Genomic DNA, 19,270 nt, shown 5'->3' with positions numbered 1-19,270 from the left:
TCTGCTTTTTTTTTCTCTTATGTTTTTACCTGGGCCGTGCAGCTGCACTGATTTTTGTAAAATGATAAAAAAAAAAAAAAAATATAAAGACTACTACTGCTGACTTCTCCTTTGCAAAAGTCTAGTTCCTTGGCTATCATCATGCTGATACTTTGGCTTTAATATTTTTATGTGTAGTGGATGAGGCAGTCCTTATTATTTATTTGCTAGCTCAATATATTTATTTGGTTTGTCTTGTCTTCAATATATAGCCCAGAACTAGTGGACAGAATTTTGACTTTTTTCTATCTTTCATTTCATGCATAAGTATCAGTAACTCGGAAATATTCACAATATAGTATAGCAACTAGTAGTTTCAGAAAGCCAACAATGGCAACCTATTAATTTGTCTGATTATTTGCATTCCTTAAAGTGATATTAGAAGCTGTGTTTTTTGTGTTAAAAAGAGGCGATACTCATCTTCTCTGTGCAACCTTATTGAATAGAGTGGTCCCTTACCTCCTCTTTGACAGTCCCCTGCCAGGGCTGACCGCTCCTCCCTCCTCCAGGTGCCTCCTTGACAAGCTGGGCATTGTAACGCACTGCACAGAGTTGCGTATGTAACCATAAATTGCATCTTTCAGTTTGAGTTTTGTTACATATTTTGGAGATAATCATTTAATAGTTTTTACATCTTATGGGGATTTAGGGGATTTAATTGGTATGATCTCTGAATTTGGTCCTAGGTCTTCATACAGTATCTTCTGCTGCCATTAAGAGGGCATTCCACTCTTTCATATGTATTTTTGTATTACGGAGAATAAAAAGGTTGTAGGATGACTTATTCCAGCATGTTATTATTGAAACCATTTTAAAATCATATACAGTGCCTTGCGAAAGTATTCGGCCCCCTTGAACTTTTCAACCTTTTGCCACATTTCAGGCTTCAAACATAAAGATATAAAATTTTAATTTTTTGTGAAGAATCACCAACAAGTGGGACACAATTATGAAGTGGAATGAAATCTATTGGATAATTTAAACTTTTTTAGCAAATAAAAAACTGAAAAGTGGTGCGTGCAAAATTATTCGGCCCCTTTACTTTCAGTGCAGCAAACTCACTCCAGAAGTTCAGGGAGGATCTCTGAAAGATCCAATGTTGTCCTAAATGACTGATGGTGATAAAAAGAATCCAGCTGTGTGTAATCAAGTCTCTGTATAAATGCACCTGCTCTGTGATAGTCTCAGGGTTCTGTTGAAAGCGCAGAGAGCATTATGAAGACCAAGGAACACACCAGGCAGGTCCGTAATACTGTTGTGGAGAAGTTTAAAGCCGGATTTGGATACAAAAAGATTTCCCAAGCTTTAAAAATCCCAAGGAGCACTGTGCAAGCGATCATTTTGAAATGGAAGGAGTATCAGACCACTGCAAATCTACCAAGACCTGGCTGTCCCTCTAAATTTTCAGCTCAGACAAGGAGAAAACTGATCAGAGATGCAGCCAAGAGGCCCATGATCACTCTGGATGAACTGCAGAGAACTACAGCTGAGGTGGGAGAGTCTGTCCATAGGACAACAATCAGTCGTACTCTGTACAAATCTGGCCTTTATGGAAGAGTGGCAAGAAGAAAGCCATTTCTCAAAGATATCCATAAAAATTCTCGTCTAAAGTTTGCCACAAGCCACCTGGGAGACACACCAAACATGTGGAAGAAGGTGCTCTGGTCAGATGAAACCAAAATCGAACTTTTTGCCCACAATGCAAAACGATATGTTTGGTGTAAAAGCAACACAGCTCATCACCCTCAACACACCATCCCCACTGTCAAACATGGTGGTGGCAGCATCATGGTTTGGGCCTGCTTTTCTTCAGCAGGGACAGGGAAGATGATTAAAATTGAGGGGGAAGATGGATGCAGCCAAATACAGGACCATTCTGGATGAAAACCTGTTGGAGTCTGCAAAAGACCTGAAACCGGGACGGAGATTTATCTTCCAACAAGACAATGATCCCAAACATACAGCAAAATCTACAAAGGAATGATTCACAAATAAACGTATCCAGGTGTTAAAATCACCAAGTCAAAGTCCAGACCTGAATCCAATCGAGAATCTGTGGAAAGAGCTGAAAACTGCTGTTCACAAACGCTCTCCATCCAACCTCACTGAGCTCGAGCTGTTTTGCAAGGAAGAATGGGCAAGAATTTCAGTCTCTCGATGTGCAAAACTGATAGAGACATACCCCAAGCGACTTGCAGCTGTAATCGCAGCAAAAGGTGGCTCTACAAAGTATTAACGTAAGGGGGCCGAATAATTTTGCACGCCCCACTTTTCATTTTTTTATTAGTTAGAAAAGTTTAAAAAATCCAATAGATTTCGTTCCACTTCACAATTGTGTCCCACTTGTTGGTGATTCTTCACAAAAAATAAAAATTTTATATCTTTGTTTGAAGCCTGAAATGTGGCAAAAGGTTGAAAAGTTCAAGGCGGCCGAATACTTTCACAAGGCACTGTATCTCTTTTGCATATAGTGGGCTTTAATGATTTTATTTACTTTGAAGATGTTCCCTAGTATTTCTTTTTATGATATGTTTTATATTGTGTTTTTAGGCGCAAAAGACATGAAGAGGAAGTAAAGGCTTTAGCTCGTCTTGAACATCCAAATATTGTGCGTTACTTCAATGCTTGGTGGGCATCCAGCCCTGTCTCCATCCCAGACAGCAGTGAAAATAGTAGCTCAAGGTACCTATTTTTTTTATATTTAAATTTACTTAAAGTGGTTATCTCTGGATGACCTCCTCCTGTAAGTGGAGTCCTCTTCTGCCTTGATGGATGACGTGGAGATCATGGAGATCACTATGCAGACTCCGAAGGAGTTTGGTTGGCTTCTGAACTACCAGAAGTCTGCTCTGGAAATAGGATTATCTGGGTCTGACTCTGGATTCAACTCTGACCAGAGTGTTCCTTCCTCTGGACAAACTCCAGAAGTTGCATGCTTCCGTCCATCTATTGCTCTCCAGCAGGTAGTCCTCCCTCAGGACTTGCATGTGGGTGCTGGGCCTAATGGTGTCTACCTTCAAGGCGATCCCGTTTGCAGAGTTCCATACAAGGCCCCTCCTAAGGGAGACCCTGGTAAAATGGGACAAGTGGCCAAAGTCTCTGGACAACCAGATCCAGCTGAGCCGAGAAACCAGGGGTTCCCTGGTCTACTGGCTTCGCTCGCCAGCTCTTCGTCAGGGCATATCTTTTCTCCCCTTTTATTGGACACTACTCACTACTGATTCCAGTCTGTCTGGGTAGGGAGGTGTCCTGGGTCTGCGCTCCGCTCAGGGTTGTTGGACGTTAGAGGAATCCAGACTACCGATCAATGTCTTGGAACTTAGTGCGATCAGACCACAGCTGTGGCCTATGTCAATCACCAAGGGGGAACAAAAAGTGTGTTAGCGGCTCTAGCAGTAGCCAGCATTCTCCATTGGGCAGACCACTCCGTTACGGTCCTCTCTGCCTGAGTGGAAAACTGGCAGGCGGACTATCTCAGTCGGCAGGCGTTAGACCAAGGGGAGTAGTCCCTTCATCCAGACATGTTTCAGCTGATATGTCTGCAGTGGGGCACCCCTAAGGGGGATCTGTTGGCGTCTCGGCTCAACAGAAAGGCACCTAGGTTTATAGCAAGATCGCGGGATCCACTGGGAGACGCCACAGATGATCTGGTGGCCCGGGGGGGGGGGGGGGGGGGGGAGGCAGTATCATCTGATTTATGCCTTACTGACTCTCAAGCTTCTTCCGTGGCTTTTGCGCAGGTTTGAGGCCAAAGGGATTCTGGTTATTCTGGTGGCTCCAGACTGGCCTTGCGGGTCTTGGTACGTCGACATGGTACAGTTGATCGCCAAAGTCCCTTGGAGACTGCTTCTCAGGGAGGACCTGCTGTCCCAAGGGCTGACCTTCCATACTGCTTTACACTTGTGGTGTAACCTGTGTATTGTGAGTACCTGTGTATTTTGAGTAACTGAGAATTGTGGTGTAAGCTGTGTATGTGAATACCTGTGTATTGGGAGTATTGTGAGTACCTGTGTATTGTGAGTACCTGAGTACTGTGGTGTAACCTGTGTATCGTGAGCGCCCGAGTGCTGTGAGTGCACGTGTATTGTATTGTTGAGTACCTGTGTATTGTTAGGGTATTAGTGTTAGGAAGCTATTTAGTTAATTTGGACAGGGTATAATCCCCAATCCCCAATAAATTTAGTGGGTATGATGTCCAGCGGGTGTGGAGATGCGACTCAGTGTACATCTTGCAGCATATGTGCGTTCCTTGATCATCTGATTGAGGGCAAATACTGCTGTGCAAAATGTAAGCACTCTGTTTCCCTGGAAGCCCAGGTTCTGAAGCAACTGTCAACACTGAGAAGACTCACTATACTAAAGGAGTTGGGATCGTGCCAGCAGGGGCCAGCACAGAGGCTGGTGGAGACAAAGAGGTGCAGGCATCAGAGCAGAGTAGATGGGTGACAGTCCGGTGGGTTAGAGGGGAAAGCATCAGGGAGGCCGATCCCAGGCTGGAACATCCCAAATAAGTACGCCACGTGGCATGACATTAATGAAACCAGTCAGGGACCAGCATTGCTGGAGGAGAGTGGCGCCCCTAGCTGCCAGGGGAGTGACTCCTCCAGTGAGGTCGGGATGAAGGCAAGGGAAAGGAAAGACAGATTCTGGTGGTAGGGTACTCAATTCTCTGAAGGACAGAGGGCAATCTGTCACAAAGACCTGAAGTGCCGAACTGTATGTTGTCTACCGGGCGCTGGGGTTCGGCACATCACGGATCTGGTGGACAGATTATTGGGAGGGGCTGGGGAGGACCCAGCTGTCATGGTGCATGTTGGCACCAATGGCAAAGTCAGAGGAACAGTGCCATCCATACGCTGCACATAGAGGACTGCTTTGCCGTTTGTAATTTGTGGTTGGACTACAGCTTCCAGTTTTCCGTTTGGGCTTATTTCCTGGGAATGGGACAAGGCAACCCTGGGTGCAAGTCATATACATGCTAATTCAGCTTGACACACACATGAAGGTGGACTTGAAACATCCAGATAGCCATTGTTTGCTCCAATTAATGTCCCACATAGAAACAAAAACCCCCCTTGCCATAGAATCCGTCTAACTGATCTGGAAGTAATTTGCAGGACATCCTGTACTTGGTTGACATCTCGATAGTATTTGAAGTACTCTTCAGACATACTTATATTTTTCTAAATGGCAGGCATTTTGATCCTCGAACTTACACCTTACTAGATTGCTATATCATCAAGTTCACCCCTGATGAAGGTTATCAGCAACTGGAAACGCGTCGGGTGTGGGTGATATAGGACAAGCATTGTTTTAATCATATTTTGTTCTGTATATATGTTTGTTTATTTATTAATATACCAGGAGGACATTGTTTAGCCCATTTGCACTTCCTGGTAATATTATGTACATTGTGTAATTTATGAATAAAAATTGTATATTATTGTGTCCATTTGTGTCCGGAGTTGATGGTCATTTAAAATCCCACCCACTCAGGGGGAAGCCTTTTTTTTTTGAGGAGCTAAATTAAGGAATAGAGCCTCCAAGGTAGTATTCCCAGAAATACTACTGGTACCTCGAGCCACACCAGAAAGGCAGCAGGAGATTAGGGAAGTAAACAAGTGGCTGAGGAGTTGGTGTAGAAAGGAGGGGTTTGGGTTCCTGGAGAACTGGGCCAACTTCTCAGTCGGTTCCAGCTCTTTAGCTGGGACGGACTGCACCTAACTAGGGAAGGCGCAGATCGGCTGGGAGAGAAGATGGCCGATAAGTTTAGATGGGCTTTTAAAGTAGGCGACGAGGGGGGGGGGGGGGGCGACGGGGGGGGGGGGGGGGTCCAGATGTAGAGTTAGCCAGTGTGGAACAAATTCCAGAGGGTAGTATTGGGAGCATTAGTGGTTGGTTGACTAAAGCACCTAAACCTAAGGTACGTAAAGTAACAATTCCTATTTGCAACCTCAGAACACCCAATATGGATACAAGGAGAAGTTCGATTTTGTGGGAATTTTAGAGACTTGATTTGGCTGGCAACCATTCAAGGGTATTCCCTATACCACAGAGAGCCACACTTTCATTGGTGCATACTTTTATTTAAGGGCTTCGATACCTGACTCCACCGGTGTGGTCTCCTTTACTGCAGTAGGATTTGAACTTGGTGCTCTCAGTTTTTCAAAAGCCTCCATTTGAAAATATTTGGGACATTCCCCTGCTTACGCTGTCTCAGAAGGTAGCTTTTTTGGTAGCCATCACCTCTGCTTGCAGGGTGTTGGAAGGGGCAGCATTATCTTGTCGCACCGCCTATATCAGGCATGTCCATAGTCTGGCCTGTGTTCCGGTTTCAAACGGCCCCACTGGTAATTTGGCTACTCCCGAGAAATAGAGTAAGAGTAGGCCATGTCAGATTAAAAATTCAGATAATCCCACCTAAACCCCCCCCTAGAGATCTCCAAGAGGAGAGGGGGGAGGGAAGGGAGAGAATAATTAAGAAGTTGCTGAGTAAGTTCGTACCCCCCAAAAGTGCACCGTAGAAGGGGTAAAGGGGAAGGGAAGGGAGAGGGAGAGAGGAGGAAAGGGGGAAATGAGAACCGAACCACAACCGTTAAATTTTGTTGTTTTGCTGTATTGTTATTGTTTGTAGTATGACTTAAAGCGGAGGGCCGGTTATAAAAAAAAAAAAAAAAAAAAGTCAGCAGCTGCAAACACTGCAGCTGCTGACTTAATAAACACACTCACCTGTCCAGGGCTCTATGATGAGACTACCTGTAGAATCCTGGTGGGTCCCCGTGTCCTCCCTGGAAAACCCCTATAATAGGTGTTTCTCCTAGGAGGATCATGATGTGAGAGGGGTTGAAAGCGGTTCTGGGTGGGTACCCCATATTCTGTGTTTTCCTGTTGATGTGTGTTCTTTGGAAGTTCCAATATGGGGTTTTGTGGGGCCTGTAGGGGCACCCCCTCTCCCCACAGTGCCTGCTCTAGCGCCTCCCCTAGGTAAATTCTGAGTGGCCATTAGAGACCCTCAAGGTTGGGTGGGGGAGGATACAGGAACTGTGCTAACACCTCCACTCCTAATAATATGGGCCGGGGAGGATCCAGCAGAAACAATAATCGCTTCCCTGTTCTCCTCTTGCCAATGATAGACCATGTTGTCATTAGATGTTGGAGCGGATTTGATATCCAATTCAGCATGACTGTATAAATTGTGGCGGAGGAAGCGACGGATCCGATAACATGACCCCTGATGAAGTAACGCGTCGGGATACGGAATACGCGATACGTCACTTCTGCCATCGTGTTGGAGCGCAGGTGGAATTCAGCTTGGGGTGACGGCTCCATTTCATGTGCTTTTTTACTGGAATGAATTTTTACAAATAAACTGCTACAAGTTGCGCTATGAGTTATTTTTTCCTTTACTTATGAATCCCATCTGGTTAAATCTCTGGTGAAAGGCGTCTGCTTTGGTGGATACATCTCCATTTACCTTTCTGCTTAACTGACACTAGAGCTGCACGATTCTAGCTAAAATGAGAATCACAATTTTTTTGCTTAGAAGATAGACCACGATTCTCTCCCGATTCTCGCAGCGTAACGTCATCTTTCACATGAAAACAAAAAAATGGGCTAACTTTACTGTTTCTTTCTTATTTTTATTCATTGAAGTGCATTTTTTCCCAAAAAATTGCATTTCAAAGACAGCTGAAATACAGTGTGACATAAAATATTGCAGCAATTGACATTTTATTCTAAGTAATTGTATAGCAAAAACTATTGATTTTACCATTAAACAAGTGTCAGAAAAAGATTTAGACTTTAAGGGTCCGTTCACACAGGGGCAACACGACTTGTAGGCAACTTGAGTCAGGCAACTTGGACACGACTTGAGTTGAGATCACAGCGCGACTTGGGACGACTTCAACACGACTTGTGATGACTTCAACGCGACTTACAAGTCGCCCCAGGCCAGGCGAGGCACTCCACGCCAAATTTATGAATAAAAATTTGGCGTGGGTTCCCCCTCCGAGAGCATACCAGGCCCTTAGGTCTGGTATGAATATTAAGGGGAACCCCCTACGCCAAAAAAAAACGGCGTGGGGGTCCCCCCCAGATCCATACCAGACCCTTATCCGAGCACGCTACCCGGCCGGCCAGGAAAGGGGGTGGGGACGAGCCCCCCCCCCCCTCCTGAGCCGTACCAGGCTGCGTGCCCTCAACATGGGGGGTGCCTTGGGGGAGGGGGGCGTGCGGCCCCCCCCACCCCAAAGCACCTTGTCCCCATGTTGATGAGGACAAGGGCCTCTTCCCGACAACCCTGGCCGTTGGTTGTCGGGGTCTGCGGGCGGGGGGCTTATCGGAATCCGCGAGCCCCCTTTAATAAGGGGGCCCCCGGATACCGGCCCCCCACCCTATGTGAATGAGTATGGGGTACAATGTACCCCTACCCATTCACCTGTGAAATAAAGTACAAAAAAAACACAACACAGGGTTAAAATATTTTAAAATATTTTATTGCACAGCTCCGGGGGTCTTCCGTCTTCGGGGGTCTTCTCGCCGGACTCCTCCGCTATCTTCTTGTAGCTCTTTTGCTAGCGGAGCAGTCCGGCTTTCTTCCTCGCCGCCGGCCTCTTCTTCCGACTTCGGGGGTCTGGTCCCCCTCTTCGGTTCTTCTGCCGGGCCATCGCCCCTTCTTATAGCTCTTTTACAGGCGGTGGCCCGGTCTTCTGTCGCCGCCGCCTTCCGTTCTTCTTCTTCTTCTTCTTCTTCTTCTTCTTCTTCTCCAGGAGATGTTGACTCGACGCTCTCCCGGGCACAATGCCAGGGCCGCACTGCGCGGCCACTTATATAGGGACAAGGGGCGTTGTCACATGGCTTTATGTCACATGGGTTGGTCACATGGGTTGATGTCACATGGGTTGGTCACATGGGTTGATGTCACATGGGGACTATGACATCGTAAGGGGGCGGGGTCACCATGTGACACCAACCCATGTGACATAAAGCCATGTGACACCGCCCCTTGTCCCTATATAAGTGGCCGCGCAGCGCGGCCCTGGCATTGTGGCCGGAGAGAGCGTCGAGTCAACATCTCCTGGAGAAGAAGAAGAAGAACGGAAGGCGGCGGCGACAGAAGACCGGGCCACCGCCTGTAAAAGAGCTATAAGAAGGCGCGGTGGCCTGGCAGAAGAACCGAAGAGGGGGACAAGACCCCCGAAGTCGGAAGAAGAGGCCGGCGGCGAGGAAGAAAGCCGGACTCCTCCGCTAGCAAAAGAGCTACAAGAAGATAGCGGAGGAGTCCGGCGAGAAGACCCCCGAAGACGGAAGACCCCCGGAGCTGTGCAATAAAATATTTTAACCCTGTGTTGTGTTTTTTTTGTACTTTATTTCACAGGTGAATGGGTAGGGGTACATTGTACCCCATACTCATTCACATAGGGTGGGGGGCCGGTATCCGGGGGCCCCCTTATTAAAGGGGGCTCGCGGATTCCGATAAGCCCCCCGCCCGCAGACCCCGACAACCAACGGCCAGGGTTGTCGGGAAGAGGCCCTTGTCCTCATCAACATGGGGACAAGGTGCTTTGGGGTGGGGGGGCCGCACGCCCCCCTCCCCCAAGGCACCCCCCATGTTGAGGGCACGCAGCCTGGTACGGCTCAGGAGGGGGGGGCCGCCCGCTCGTCCCCACCCCCTTTCCTGGCCGGCCGGGTAGCGTGCTCGGATAAGGGTCTGGGGGGGACCCCCACGCCGTTTTTTTTTCGGCGTAGGGGGTTCCCCTTAATATTCATACCAGACCTAAGGGCCTGGTATGCTCTCGGAGGGGGAACCCACGCCAAATTTTTATTCATAAATTTGGCGTGGAGTGCCCTCTTGAGAGCTGATAATTCTGTCAGAGTCGCCTCCGTATAGACGGAGATCCGACTTGAAGGCGATCTCCATTGAAATCAATGGGTACCGGTCGCCTACAAGTCGGATAGAAGTAGTACAGGAACCTTTTCTGAAGTCGGAGCGACTTCAGTAGTGTGCATTAAGACGGCTCTCATTCACTTACGTTGATTTTTAAATGTTGTCCGACCTGAGGCGACTAGGGGCGACCTGAAGTCGGATCCCAAGTTGCCCCTGTGTGAACGGGCTCTAAGTGCTTAAACTTCCTGCATTTACACATTGTTTAAAAACTTTGCAGACTGCCTGGATATTTTTCTTTACACACAGAAGTTTCCCTTTGATCTGAGAAGGAATTTAATTAGAATGTTTCGTTTTAAAAACTTGGCAGACTGCCTGGATGTTTTCGTTTGACAGCTGAGTGAGCAAATAAGTCTCTCCACTTGTTATATGAAAAAATCGGCAAACTCAGCAATAGAGATCATCAGAGGGGTTGAATAGAGATCACGACTTTTTAACGATTAATTGTGCAGCTCTAACTGACACCTGAATTTATTCATCACTGTGCACTTGATTGAAGAATTATCGATGGTGGCTTATGCACTTTGTTATTGAAAATTTACATTTTATATCTGAACACCATTTGATTGCATTATTATTTCTGTTTTATTGTTTATACACATTTGAGCATGGTATGACATTAATTATTACTTTTTATTTCACTGTTACTTAACTGAACGCATTTAGCAGAGAGGGGGGTTTAACCCAGCTTGGATTGCCCATAGGCGTAGCCAAGTCTTTGTCCTGTCTAGTGTCCTACTCCTGTAGGGGGCGATATAACCCCATGGTTCTGAATATGGAACTCTGTGTCCGTCAATGAACTCAGAGAAATGGATTTTACGGTAAGTACAAAAATCCTATTTTTCCAAACCTGTAGACTTTATTTTACACATTAGCCGTGTGTGGGAACTGTGTCAAATGCTTTTGCAAAATCTATACTAATTTGTGAAGACAGAAGACGGGAGTTCGGGCCTTTTTTTTTTTTAAAGTCAGCGGCTACAAATACTGCAGCTGCTGACTTTTAAAATAAGGACACTTACCCGCCCAGCGCGCCCGCGATGTCGGCACCCGAAGCCGATCTCTCGATTGTCTCTCGGGTGCTGCCGCCGCCATCTTGGGTATGGGAATCAGGAAGTGGAGCCTTGCGGCTTCACTTCCCGGTTCCCTACTGCGCATGCGCGAATCGCGCTGCGCAATAAGGATGGTTCCCGCTGTCCCTGGGATCCGTGTGTTTCCCAGCGGACAGCGGCGGACCCGCAGGAAGTGGCGTAAATATCCGCAGATTCTGCAGATATTTATGCCGGAAGTGTACTGTACAGGTATCTGCACCCCCCTGAAAGGTGCCAATTGTGGCGCCAGAGGGGGGGAGGGTTCCGATGAGCGGAAGTTCCACTTTAGGGTGGAGCCCCGCTTTAAGCCGGCCAGAGCCTGTTTGAATTTTGGCCTGTTCAGCAGGAACCAGCCAAGATTTGAACCATGTATGGGCAGGCTGAATGTACCCAAGTTGATTGATCGACAACCAGCCTGTTGGATTTTACATGCAAATATTGCTAGCAGCTGTTATATCCGCTAGCAATAATTATTATGTTCTCCCCGTGTGGACGGCCTCCCCTGCCCCACCGTCGGAAGAACACAATGGCTCCACTGGAGGGATTCTCCTGTCAACACTGTCCGTGATTGCAGGAAAGTAAATCGCTCCGTCTATGGCCGGCCTTAGCCCTTGTACACACGGTCGGAGATTCCGACAACCAAATCCGTCGGAGTAATTCCGACTGATTAATTCTGGAAGAGGTCCGGAAGTGATGTTGCATACACACGGTCGGACTAAGTTGTCGGAAAATCCAATTGTACATAACGTGATGACGTTATTTTCGTTACAACGGGACTACGTTCAGGCTAGTAGCCAATAGCTTTGGTCTAGGAATTTGATCTGAGCATACGTGGCACTTTGTCCGTTGGAGTAGGCTACACATGATTGGAGTATGTCCGATAGGAGCATTTTATCTGAAAATTTTACGGCAAGTTGGAAAACTTGGTCCGTCGGATATTCCAATGGAAACAGTCCGATGCATACCACACACAGTCGGAATCTCCGACCGTGTGTACAAGGGCTTAGAGGTGCTATAAAGAAGAAACAAAACAGCAGCTACACAAACATGAGATATGCAAATGTGTATATAGATTTTTACAAGGAGGATTAATAATGCTTTTTTGCTTTTTCTCCTTGCTTTTCAGTGACTTGAAACAAGCTGAAATGTATCTTTTTATTCAAATGGAATTATGTGTAAAAGGATCCTTAAAACACTGGATTAAGCAGAGAAACTCTACAAAAAATGTTGACAAGTGTCGTAGCCTGCAGTTTTTTAAGCAGATAATTAAAGCCATAAAATATATTCATTCACAAAAGCTTATTCACAGAGACCTTAAAGTGAGTATGTTGCCAGAATTATCAGTGTCTGTTTTCTGGTTTAAGCATAATAATGTGTATTATGGTCTGCAACTAGGGCTGGCCATACACGGTGTGAATTTCTTTCCTGCAGCCTGGTTTCACCTGGTGGGGGGGTGCGGGCGGCTAGCGATAATCGAAAAAGAATCAGCCAGGCTGGTTGTACCCAAGTTGATTGATCAATCGACTTGGTACATTCAGCCTACCCATACATGGTTTGTATCCCGGCCGGGTCCTGCTGAACTGGCAGAGATTCAAACTGTGTATGGCCAGCCTTACTCAAAATAGAAATGGTCAGAGGACAGTGGTATAGCTGCAGCCTGGACCTAGCAGTGATCACCAGATTGTTTATATAACACTGACCATTGTATAGACTGGGTAATGTAAAGTCTGATAATTGGACTGTGAAGGGGTCAAGGTAAAGCACATCTCTATCACTTGCAACCATATTTATGCATATTCTCAGGGACTTGCAAGTTGTGTGCTCCACTTATGGGGTTGTGGCATAGCGCATCCAAACATAACTGGGTTACAGAGAGCATTCTGATTGGTTAAATTGTCATTAAACCCAGATTATGAAAACTCTCATTACATGTTATATAACAGTGTGCATACTCACAAAGCCACTTAGGCTCGGTTCACACAGGGGCAACACGACTTTCAACACGTCTTTTGGAGGCAACTTGGACATGACTTGAACACGACTTGGACACAACTTGGGGCGACTTACAACACGACTTTAGGTCGCCCCAGGCCAGGCGACTTTTGCCGTGGCCAATCACAGAATGAGCTCTCAGGGGGAAACTCCACGCCAAATTAAACGGCAAAAAAAAAAAAACGGCATGGGTTCCCCCTCCAAGAGCATACCAGGCCCTTAGGTCTGGTATGGATTTTAAGGGGAACCCCCTATGCCGAAAAAATGGCATGGGGGTCCCCCCCAGATCCATACCAGACCCTTATCCGAGCACGCTACCCGGCCGGCCAGGAAAGGGGGTGGGGACGAGCGAGCGGCCCCCCTCCTTCTGAGCCGGCCGCATGCCCTCAACATGGGGGGTGCCTTGGGGAAGGGGGGTCGCGCGTCCCCCCTCCACCCCAAAGCACCTTGTCCCCATGTTGATGAGGACAAGGGCCTCTTCCTGACAACCCTGGCCGTTGGTTGTCGGGGTCTGCGGGTGGTGGGCTTATCGGAATCCGGAAACCCCCTTTAATAAGGGGGCCCCTGGATCCCGGACCCCCACCCTATGTGAATGAGTATGGGGTACAATGTACCCCTACCCATTCACCTGTGGAAAAAAATGTAAAAAAACACAACACACAAGGGTTAAAATAGTTTATTGCACAGCTTCAGGGGTCTTCTCGCCAGACTCCTCGTCGCTATCTTCTGCTAGCTCTTTTACTAGCGGAGGAGCCCGGCTTTCTTCTTCGCCGCCGCCCTCTTCTTCCGACCTCAGGGGACTTGTCCCCCCTCTTCGGTTCTTCTTGCCGGGCCACCGCGCCTTCTTCTAGCTCTTTTACAAGTGGTGGCCCTGGTGGTCTTCTGACGCCATCTTCTGTTCTTCTCTTCAGGAGCTGTTGTCTCCTCTCTCGCACAGTCCCAGAGAATGCTGGGACTGTGACATCATAATGGGCGGGGACATCATCCGGTGATGTCCCTATATAAGTCGCCGCACACCGTGTCCCTGCCATTGTGACCGGAGACAGCGACGAGGCAACATCTCCAGAAGGGAAGAACAGAAGACAGCGGCGTCAGAAGACCGGGCCACCGCTTGTAAAAGAGCTAGAAGAAGGCGCGGTGGCCCGGCAAGAAGAACCGAAGAGGAGGACAAGACCCTCGAAGTCGGAAGAAGAGGGCGGCGGCGAATAAGAAAGCTGGGCTCCTCCACTAGTGAAATAGCTAGCAAAAGAGCAAAAGATAGCGGAGGAGTGCGGCGAGAAGACCCCCGGAGCTGTGCAATAAACTATTTTAACCCTTGTGTGTTGTGTTTTTTTTTTTGTTTTTTTTTCACAGGTGAATGAGTAGGGGTACATTGTACCCCATACTCATTCACATAGGGTGGGGGGCCAGGAATCCGGGGGCCCCCTTATTAAAGAAGGCTCCCGGATTCCGATAAGCCCCCGCCCGCAGACCCCGACAACCAACGGCCGGGGTTGTCGGGAAGAGACCCTTGTCCTCATCAACATGGGGACAAGGTGCTTTGGGGTGGGGGGGCCACGCAGCCCCCCCTTCCCCAAGGCACCCCCCCATGTTGAGGGCACGCGGCCTGGTACGGCTCGGGGGGGGGGGGGCGCTCGCTCGTCCCCACCCCCTTTCCTGGCCGGCCGGGTAGCATGCTCGGATAAGGGTCTGGTATGGATCTGGGGGGACCCCACGCCGTTTTTTCAGCATAGGGGTTCCCCTTCAAATCCATACCAGACCTAAGGGCCTGGTATGCTCTCGGAAGGGGAACCCACGCCAATTTTTTTTAATAAATTTGGCGCGGAGTTCCTTTTTGAGAGCTGATAATTCTGTGAGAGTCACCTCCGTATAGACGGAGATCCGACTTGGAGGCGACCTCCATTGAAATCAATGGGTACCAGTCGCCTACAAGTCGGATTTAAGTAGTACAAGAACCTTTTCTGAAGTCGGAACGACTTCAGTAGTGTGCATTAAGACGGCTGTCATTCACTTACATTGATTTCTACATGTTGTGCGACCTGAGGCGACTTGAAGTCGGATCTGAGTTGCCCCTGTGTGAATGGACCCTAAAGCATTCATTTTGTTTAACCGCTTGACAACAGGGCACTTAAACCCCCCTCGTGACCAAACCAATTTTCAGCTTTCAGCGCTCTCACACTTTCACAATGATTCAGTCATGCAACACTGTACCCAAATTAATTTTTTGTCCTTTTTTTCATACACATAGAGCTTTCTTTTGGTGGTATTTGATCACCTCTGGGGGGTTTTTTTTTGCGCTATAAATGAAAAAAGACTGAAAAGGTTGAAAAAAAAACATTTTTCTTTGTTTCTGTGATAAAATTTTGCAAATTATAAATTTTGCAAATTATAAATTTTGAAAATTATAAATTTTGAAAATTATAAATTTTTCTTCATAAATTTTGGCCACAATTTATACTGCTACATATCTTTGGTAAAAATAACCCAAATTACTGGATATTATTTGGTCTTTGTGAAAGTTAGAGAGTCTACAAGCTATGGCGCAAATCATAAAAAAATGATCACACCTGAAGTACTGGTGGCCTATCTAATTTCTTGCGACCCGAACAAGCCAGGAAAGTACAAATACCCCCCAAATGGCCCCTTTTTGAAAGTAGACATTCCAAGGTATTTAGTAAGATGCATGGTGAGGTTTTTGATGTTGTCATTGTTTCCCACAATTCTTTGCAAAATTAAGATTTTTATTTTTTTTCCCATAAAATTGTCATTGTAATAGGTTATTTCTCTCACATGGCATGTGTATACCACAAATAATGCCCCAAAATGTATTCTGCTACTCCTCCTGAGTATAACAATATGAAATGTGTGGGACTTTTCCACAGCCTAGCCACATAGAGAGGCGCAACATGCAGGGAGCACCGTCACGTGTTCTAGGAGCATAAATTACACATCTAACTTCTTGACTACCTATTACACTTTTGAAGGCCCTGGAGCACCAGGACAATGACACCTGACACTCACGTGGCACTGATGACACGTGGCACTGATGACAGATGGCACTTATACATGGCACTAATAGGTGGCACTGATGACAGATGGCACTAATACATGGCACTGATGACACGTGACACTGATGACAGATGGCACTGATACACAGCACTGATAACACGTGACACTGATAACAGATGGCACGTGACACTGACAGGTGGCACTGATGACAGATGGCACTATGTGGCACTGACGACATGTGGCACTGATGACAGATGGCACTTATACGTGGAACTGATGACAGATGGCACATATACGTGGCAGTGAGGACAGATGGCACTTTATTTTCGTTTTTTTTTTTTTTTTTACTAACCACTGCAGCGGTTCATCTCTCCCTCCTTACACACTGTCTCTGTGTGAGGAGGGAGAGCCGGCGATGAGAGATGATCTCATATATTTACATATGAGATCATCTCTCATTGGACACGCCGATCACGCTGTAAGTGCCTGCTGTGATTGGCCATTTACAGCGATCTGTGACTGGCTGTGTCCAAGGGACACGGCCAGCACAGAACTTAACTGATGCATGCTCGTGAGAGAGCACATTGCGGGAGTAAACAGGAGGATGTCCAGGGACGGCTTCCTGGCAATTGGCGTCCGCGCTGCAGCCGTCTTTCGGCTATAGCGCAGACGCCTAGTGGTTAAAGTGAAATATACCTGATTGATTCTGCCTTCAGTTGTCCCTCCCCTCTTCTCTGTGTCTCCACTGCAGCCTGAAATTGCGTAGACAAGATGTTGCCCCATAGTGAGCAATGCTATATTTCAGTTCCTTTCTAAGCTCTTAATTTCCTCCTTTTTCTTGTCTGCGCAGCTCATGTGACTCATGTGACTATAGAGTCGCACATGTGGGCATATACACAGTGGTAAATGACACTCTTCTCCCTCCCTCCTTCTCCATGTCCTCCTCTTGCTAAACACTATAGGGGTGGGGTATAGTCTGCTGATTGATTACTTTCACTAAGAAACTCATGAAGAAAATTATTTTTAATAAAAATCAGTATTAAATATATCAAATGTAATTGCTAATACCTGTAAAGTAAAAAAAAAGAGCATTGGCTGCAGATGCCATCTGAACAAAATTAAAGCTAGTGTCTGTCATCTTTGACTCTGTCTACACCATGTTAATGCACAAAATTGCACATTTGATGGTTAGTAAAGATCTATAGGGAGATGTAAAACAGTCTTTTTAATATTGTAGCAGGGTGACCCCGTGCTACTCGGTAAATTGGTGGTTTACGCCAAATTTTGGGAGAAGCAAGCACACCGATGGTTCAGGTGTGTGCTAGCTTTCTTCATAGAGCCAGAGTTAGAGCTCAGGACGGTCAGTGTGACTGAAGGGAGCCGTGTGAGATGCTCCTGTGCATCATTGTTTTCAGATTGGGGCAGCGGAAGGCCAAAGCCTGAGAGGAAGTCCATGTGGGATGGAAGCAGCAAGGAAGCTGTAGAGAGAGTCTAGGAGGGACAAGCTTGGCTAGGGAGCTGCAAGGAAAGACGCAGACCTAAAGTACAATGTCTGCGCATAATCCTAGGATATGTTTGATGGTCAGGAAGATCAAAAGGGGAAGCGCCCCCGTACAAACTTCAACTTGCTTTTAAATAAAAGTGGGCTGTCATGCCCTAAAATACAGTTTTGGACTCATTGGAAATGCACCTACTGCTTGTTTATTCACTCCCAATCTTACAATATTTATAGTTTCATTTGAATTGCTCTTCTGAAACTTTTTTCAGTCATGTGACTGACACAACACCAATCAGGGCTGGCCAGACAGACTCACGCTCTAGAGAGCATACATCAGCAGAGTAATATAAGCCCCCCTCAAAGATATTTCCCAGTAGAACATGGAAAGATCACGTGACTACACAAGCGTCCTGCAGGAATAAGGTCACTTCAAGTGTGGTAGCTCCTGGGTGTGGCTTGTGCTTGTATTTTAGATTATTCTCACTTGCCAACTTCCTATGCTTCTTTGATTATTCCCCACAATTAATTTAAACTACATGCCTTGACTATGGATATGGCCCTTTGTCAGTTGCTTGACTCGCCTTTCTAGCTACAGGTCGTCGCTATCAATGGCGTCCAAAAGTTATACCTAAGGACTGCACAGCTCCACCACCAGGACTTTAGTGAACACTAGGTGCTTCCAGAGCTTGCTCATTGATAAGATCCTATCTCAGTGCTGCTGATAAATTGGGGCATCTACCGTCCTCCTAGTTTAGTCTGTAGGAATCCTGCTTTGTATTTAAAATCCTCACACATGATGTAATCTGCAACAAATTAGGTAGCTGAAATTATAATACAATTTTGAGTTTTTACGAACAGCAGCATATCAGGGTTTAGTTTTAGTTTATGGACATTTTAAACAAAAACTGTGATTAGTTTGACAACTCCAATTTCATATAAATCTTCATTTGCTCCAGTTTTCATGAATCATGATACTAAGTCTGCAAGTGTTTGAATCTGTGACTTTGATTGCAAATACTGGGATATACTGAGGAAAACCTGGAAAAATGTGACTAATGCAGTGGCCCAAATTAACTACAGCTCATATAGTATAAGCTCAGAGGCTCTAAATAAACAAATCCAATCGAGTGGCCCATTGTACCACCGAATCTGCTCACCATCCGTGGCCACCTGGTTTTATAACGGCTATTGATGTTATGAAGCAAGACAAATATGACACAGCATGACCCCGATTTTGGTAAAGAGCCGATTAAATGGCTCTTTACCCATATGATCAGTTGTGTCCAATAACAGCCAGTCACATGTAAATGACAGCGTGTGAGGTGAGGAGAGGAGAGTCGATCAGCGGCATCTCCTCGCAGGGAAGACTTTACAGATAATCAGCAGTGCAGTGCTCAGCAAGTGATGCCAGTCTGTGCCCATCAGTGACACCAATCAGTGATGCCTTTCAGTGCCCATCAGTGCTGTCCATCATTGCCCTCTATCAGTGACACCCATCAATGCTCATCATTAGTGCCCAACAGTATCCCCTAGCAGTGCCACTTAAGAGTGCACATCAGTACTGCCCCTATCAGTGCCGCCCATCAATGCCACCTATCAGTGCTGCCCATAAATGCCGCCTATTAGTGCCACCTATTAGTGCTGCCTATTAGTGCCCAGCAGTGCCGCCTATCAGTGCCTCCTCATCAGTGCCCTTCA

General features: G+C 46.7%; 1 protein-coding gene across 1 annotated transcript in view; it reads left to right on the top strand.

Moving 5' to 3' along the window:
- The window catches only part of LOC143987598 (interferon-induced, double-stranded RNA-activated protein kinase-like), a 329,449-nt gene that overhangs the window by 261,906 nt on the left and 48,273 nt on the right, over nucleotides 1–19,270 (top strand). Inside the window, exons 20-21 of the mRNA XM_077486452.1 lie at nucleotides 2,590–2,721; nucleotides 12,200–12,392. Coding sequence (XP_077342578.1) covers nucleotides 2,590–2,721; nucleotides 12,200–12,392 — 325 coding nt within the window. The remainder of the gene's footprint in view (nucleotides 1–2,589; nucleotides 2,722–12,199; nucleotides 12,393–19,270) is intronic.

This window comes from Lithobates pipiens, unplaced genomic scaffold (assembly GCF_037356315.1).
Source record: "Lithobates pipiens isolate NorthernLeopardFrog02 unplaced genomic scaffold, aLitPip1_a1.2 Scaffold_18, whole genome shotgun sequence".
NCBI lineage: Eukaryota > Metazoa > Chordata > Amphibia > Anura > Ranidae > Lithobates > Lithobates pipiens.
Note: the sequence above shows the minus strand (reverse complement) of the source record. Positions and strands in the feature narration are given on the sequence as shown.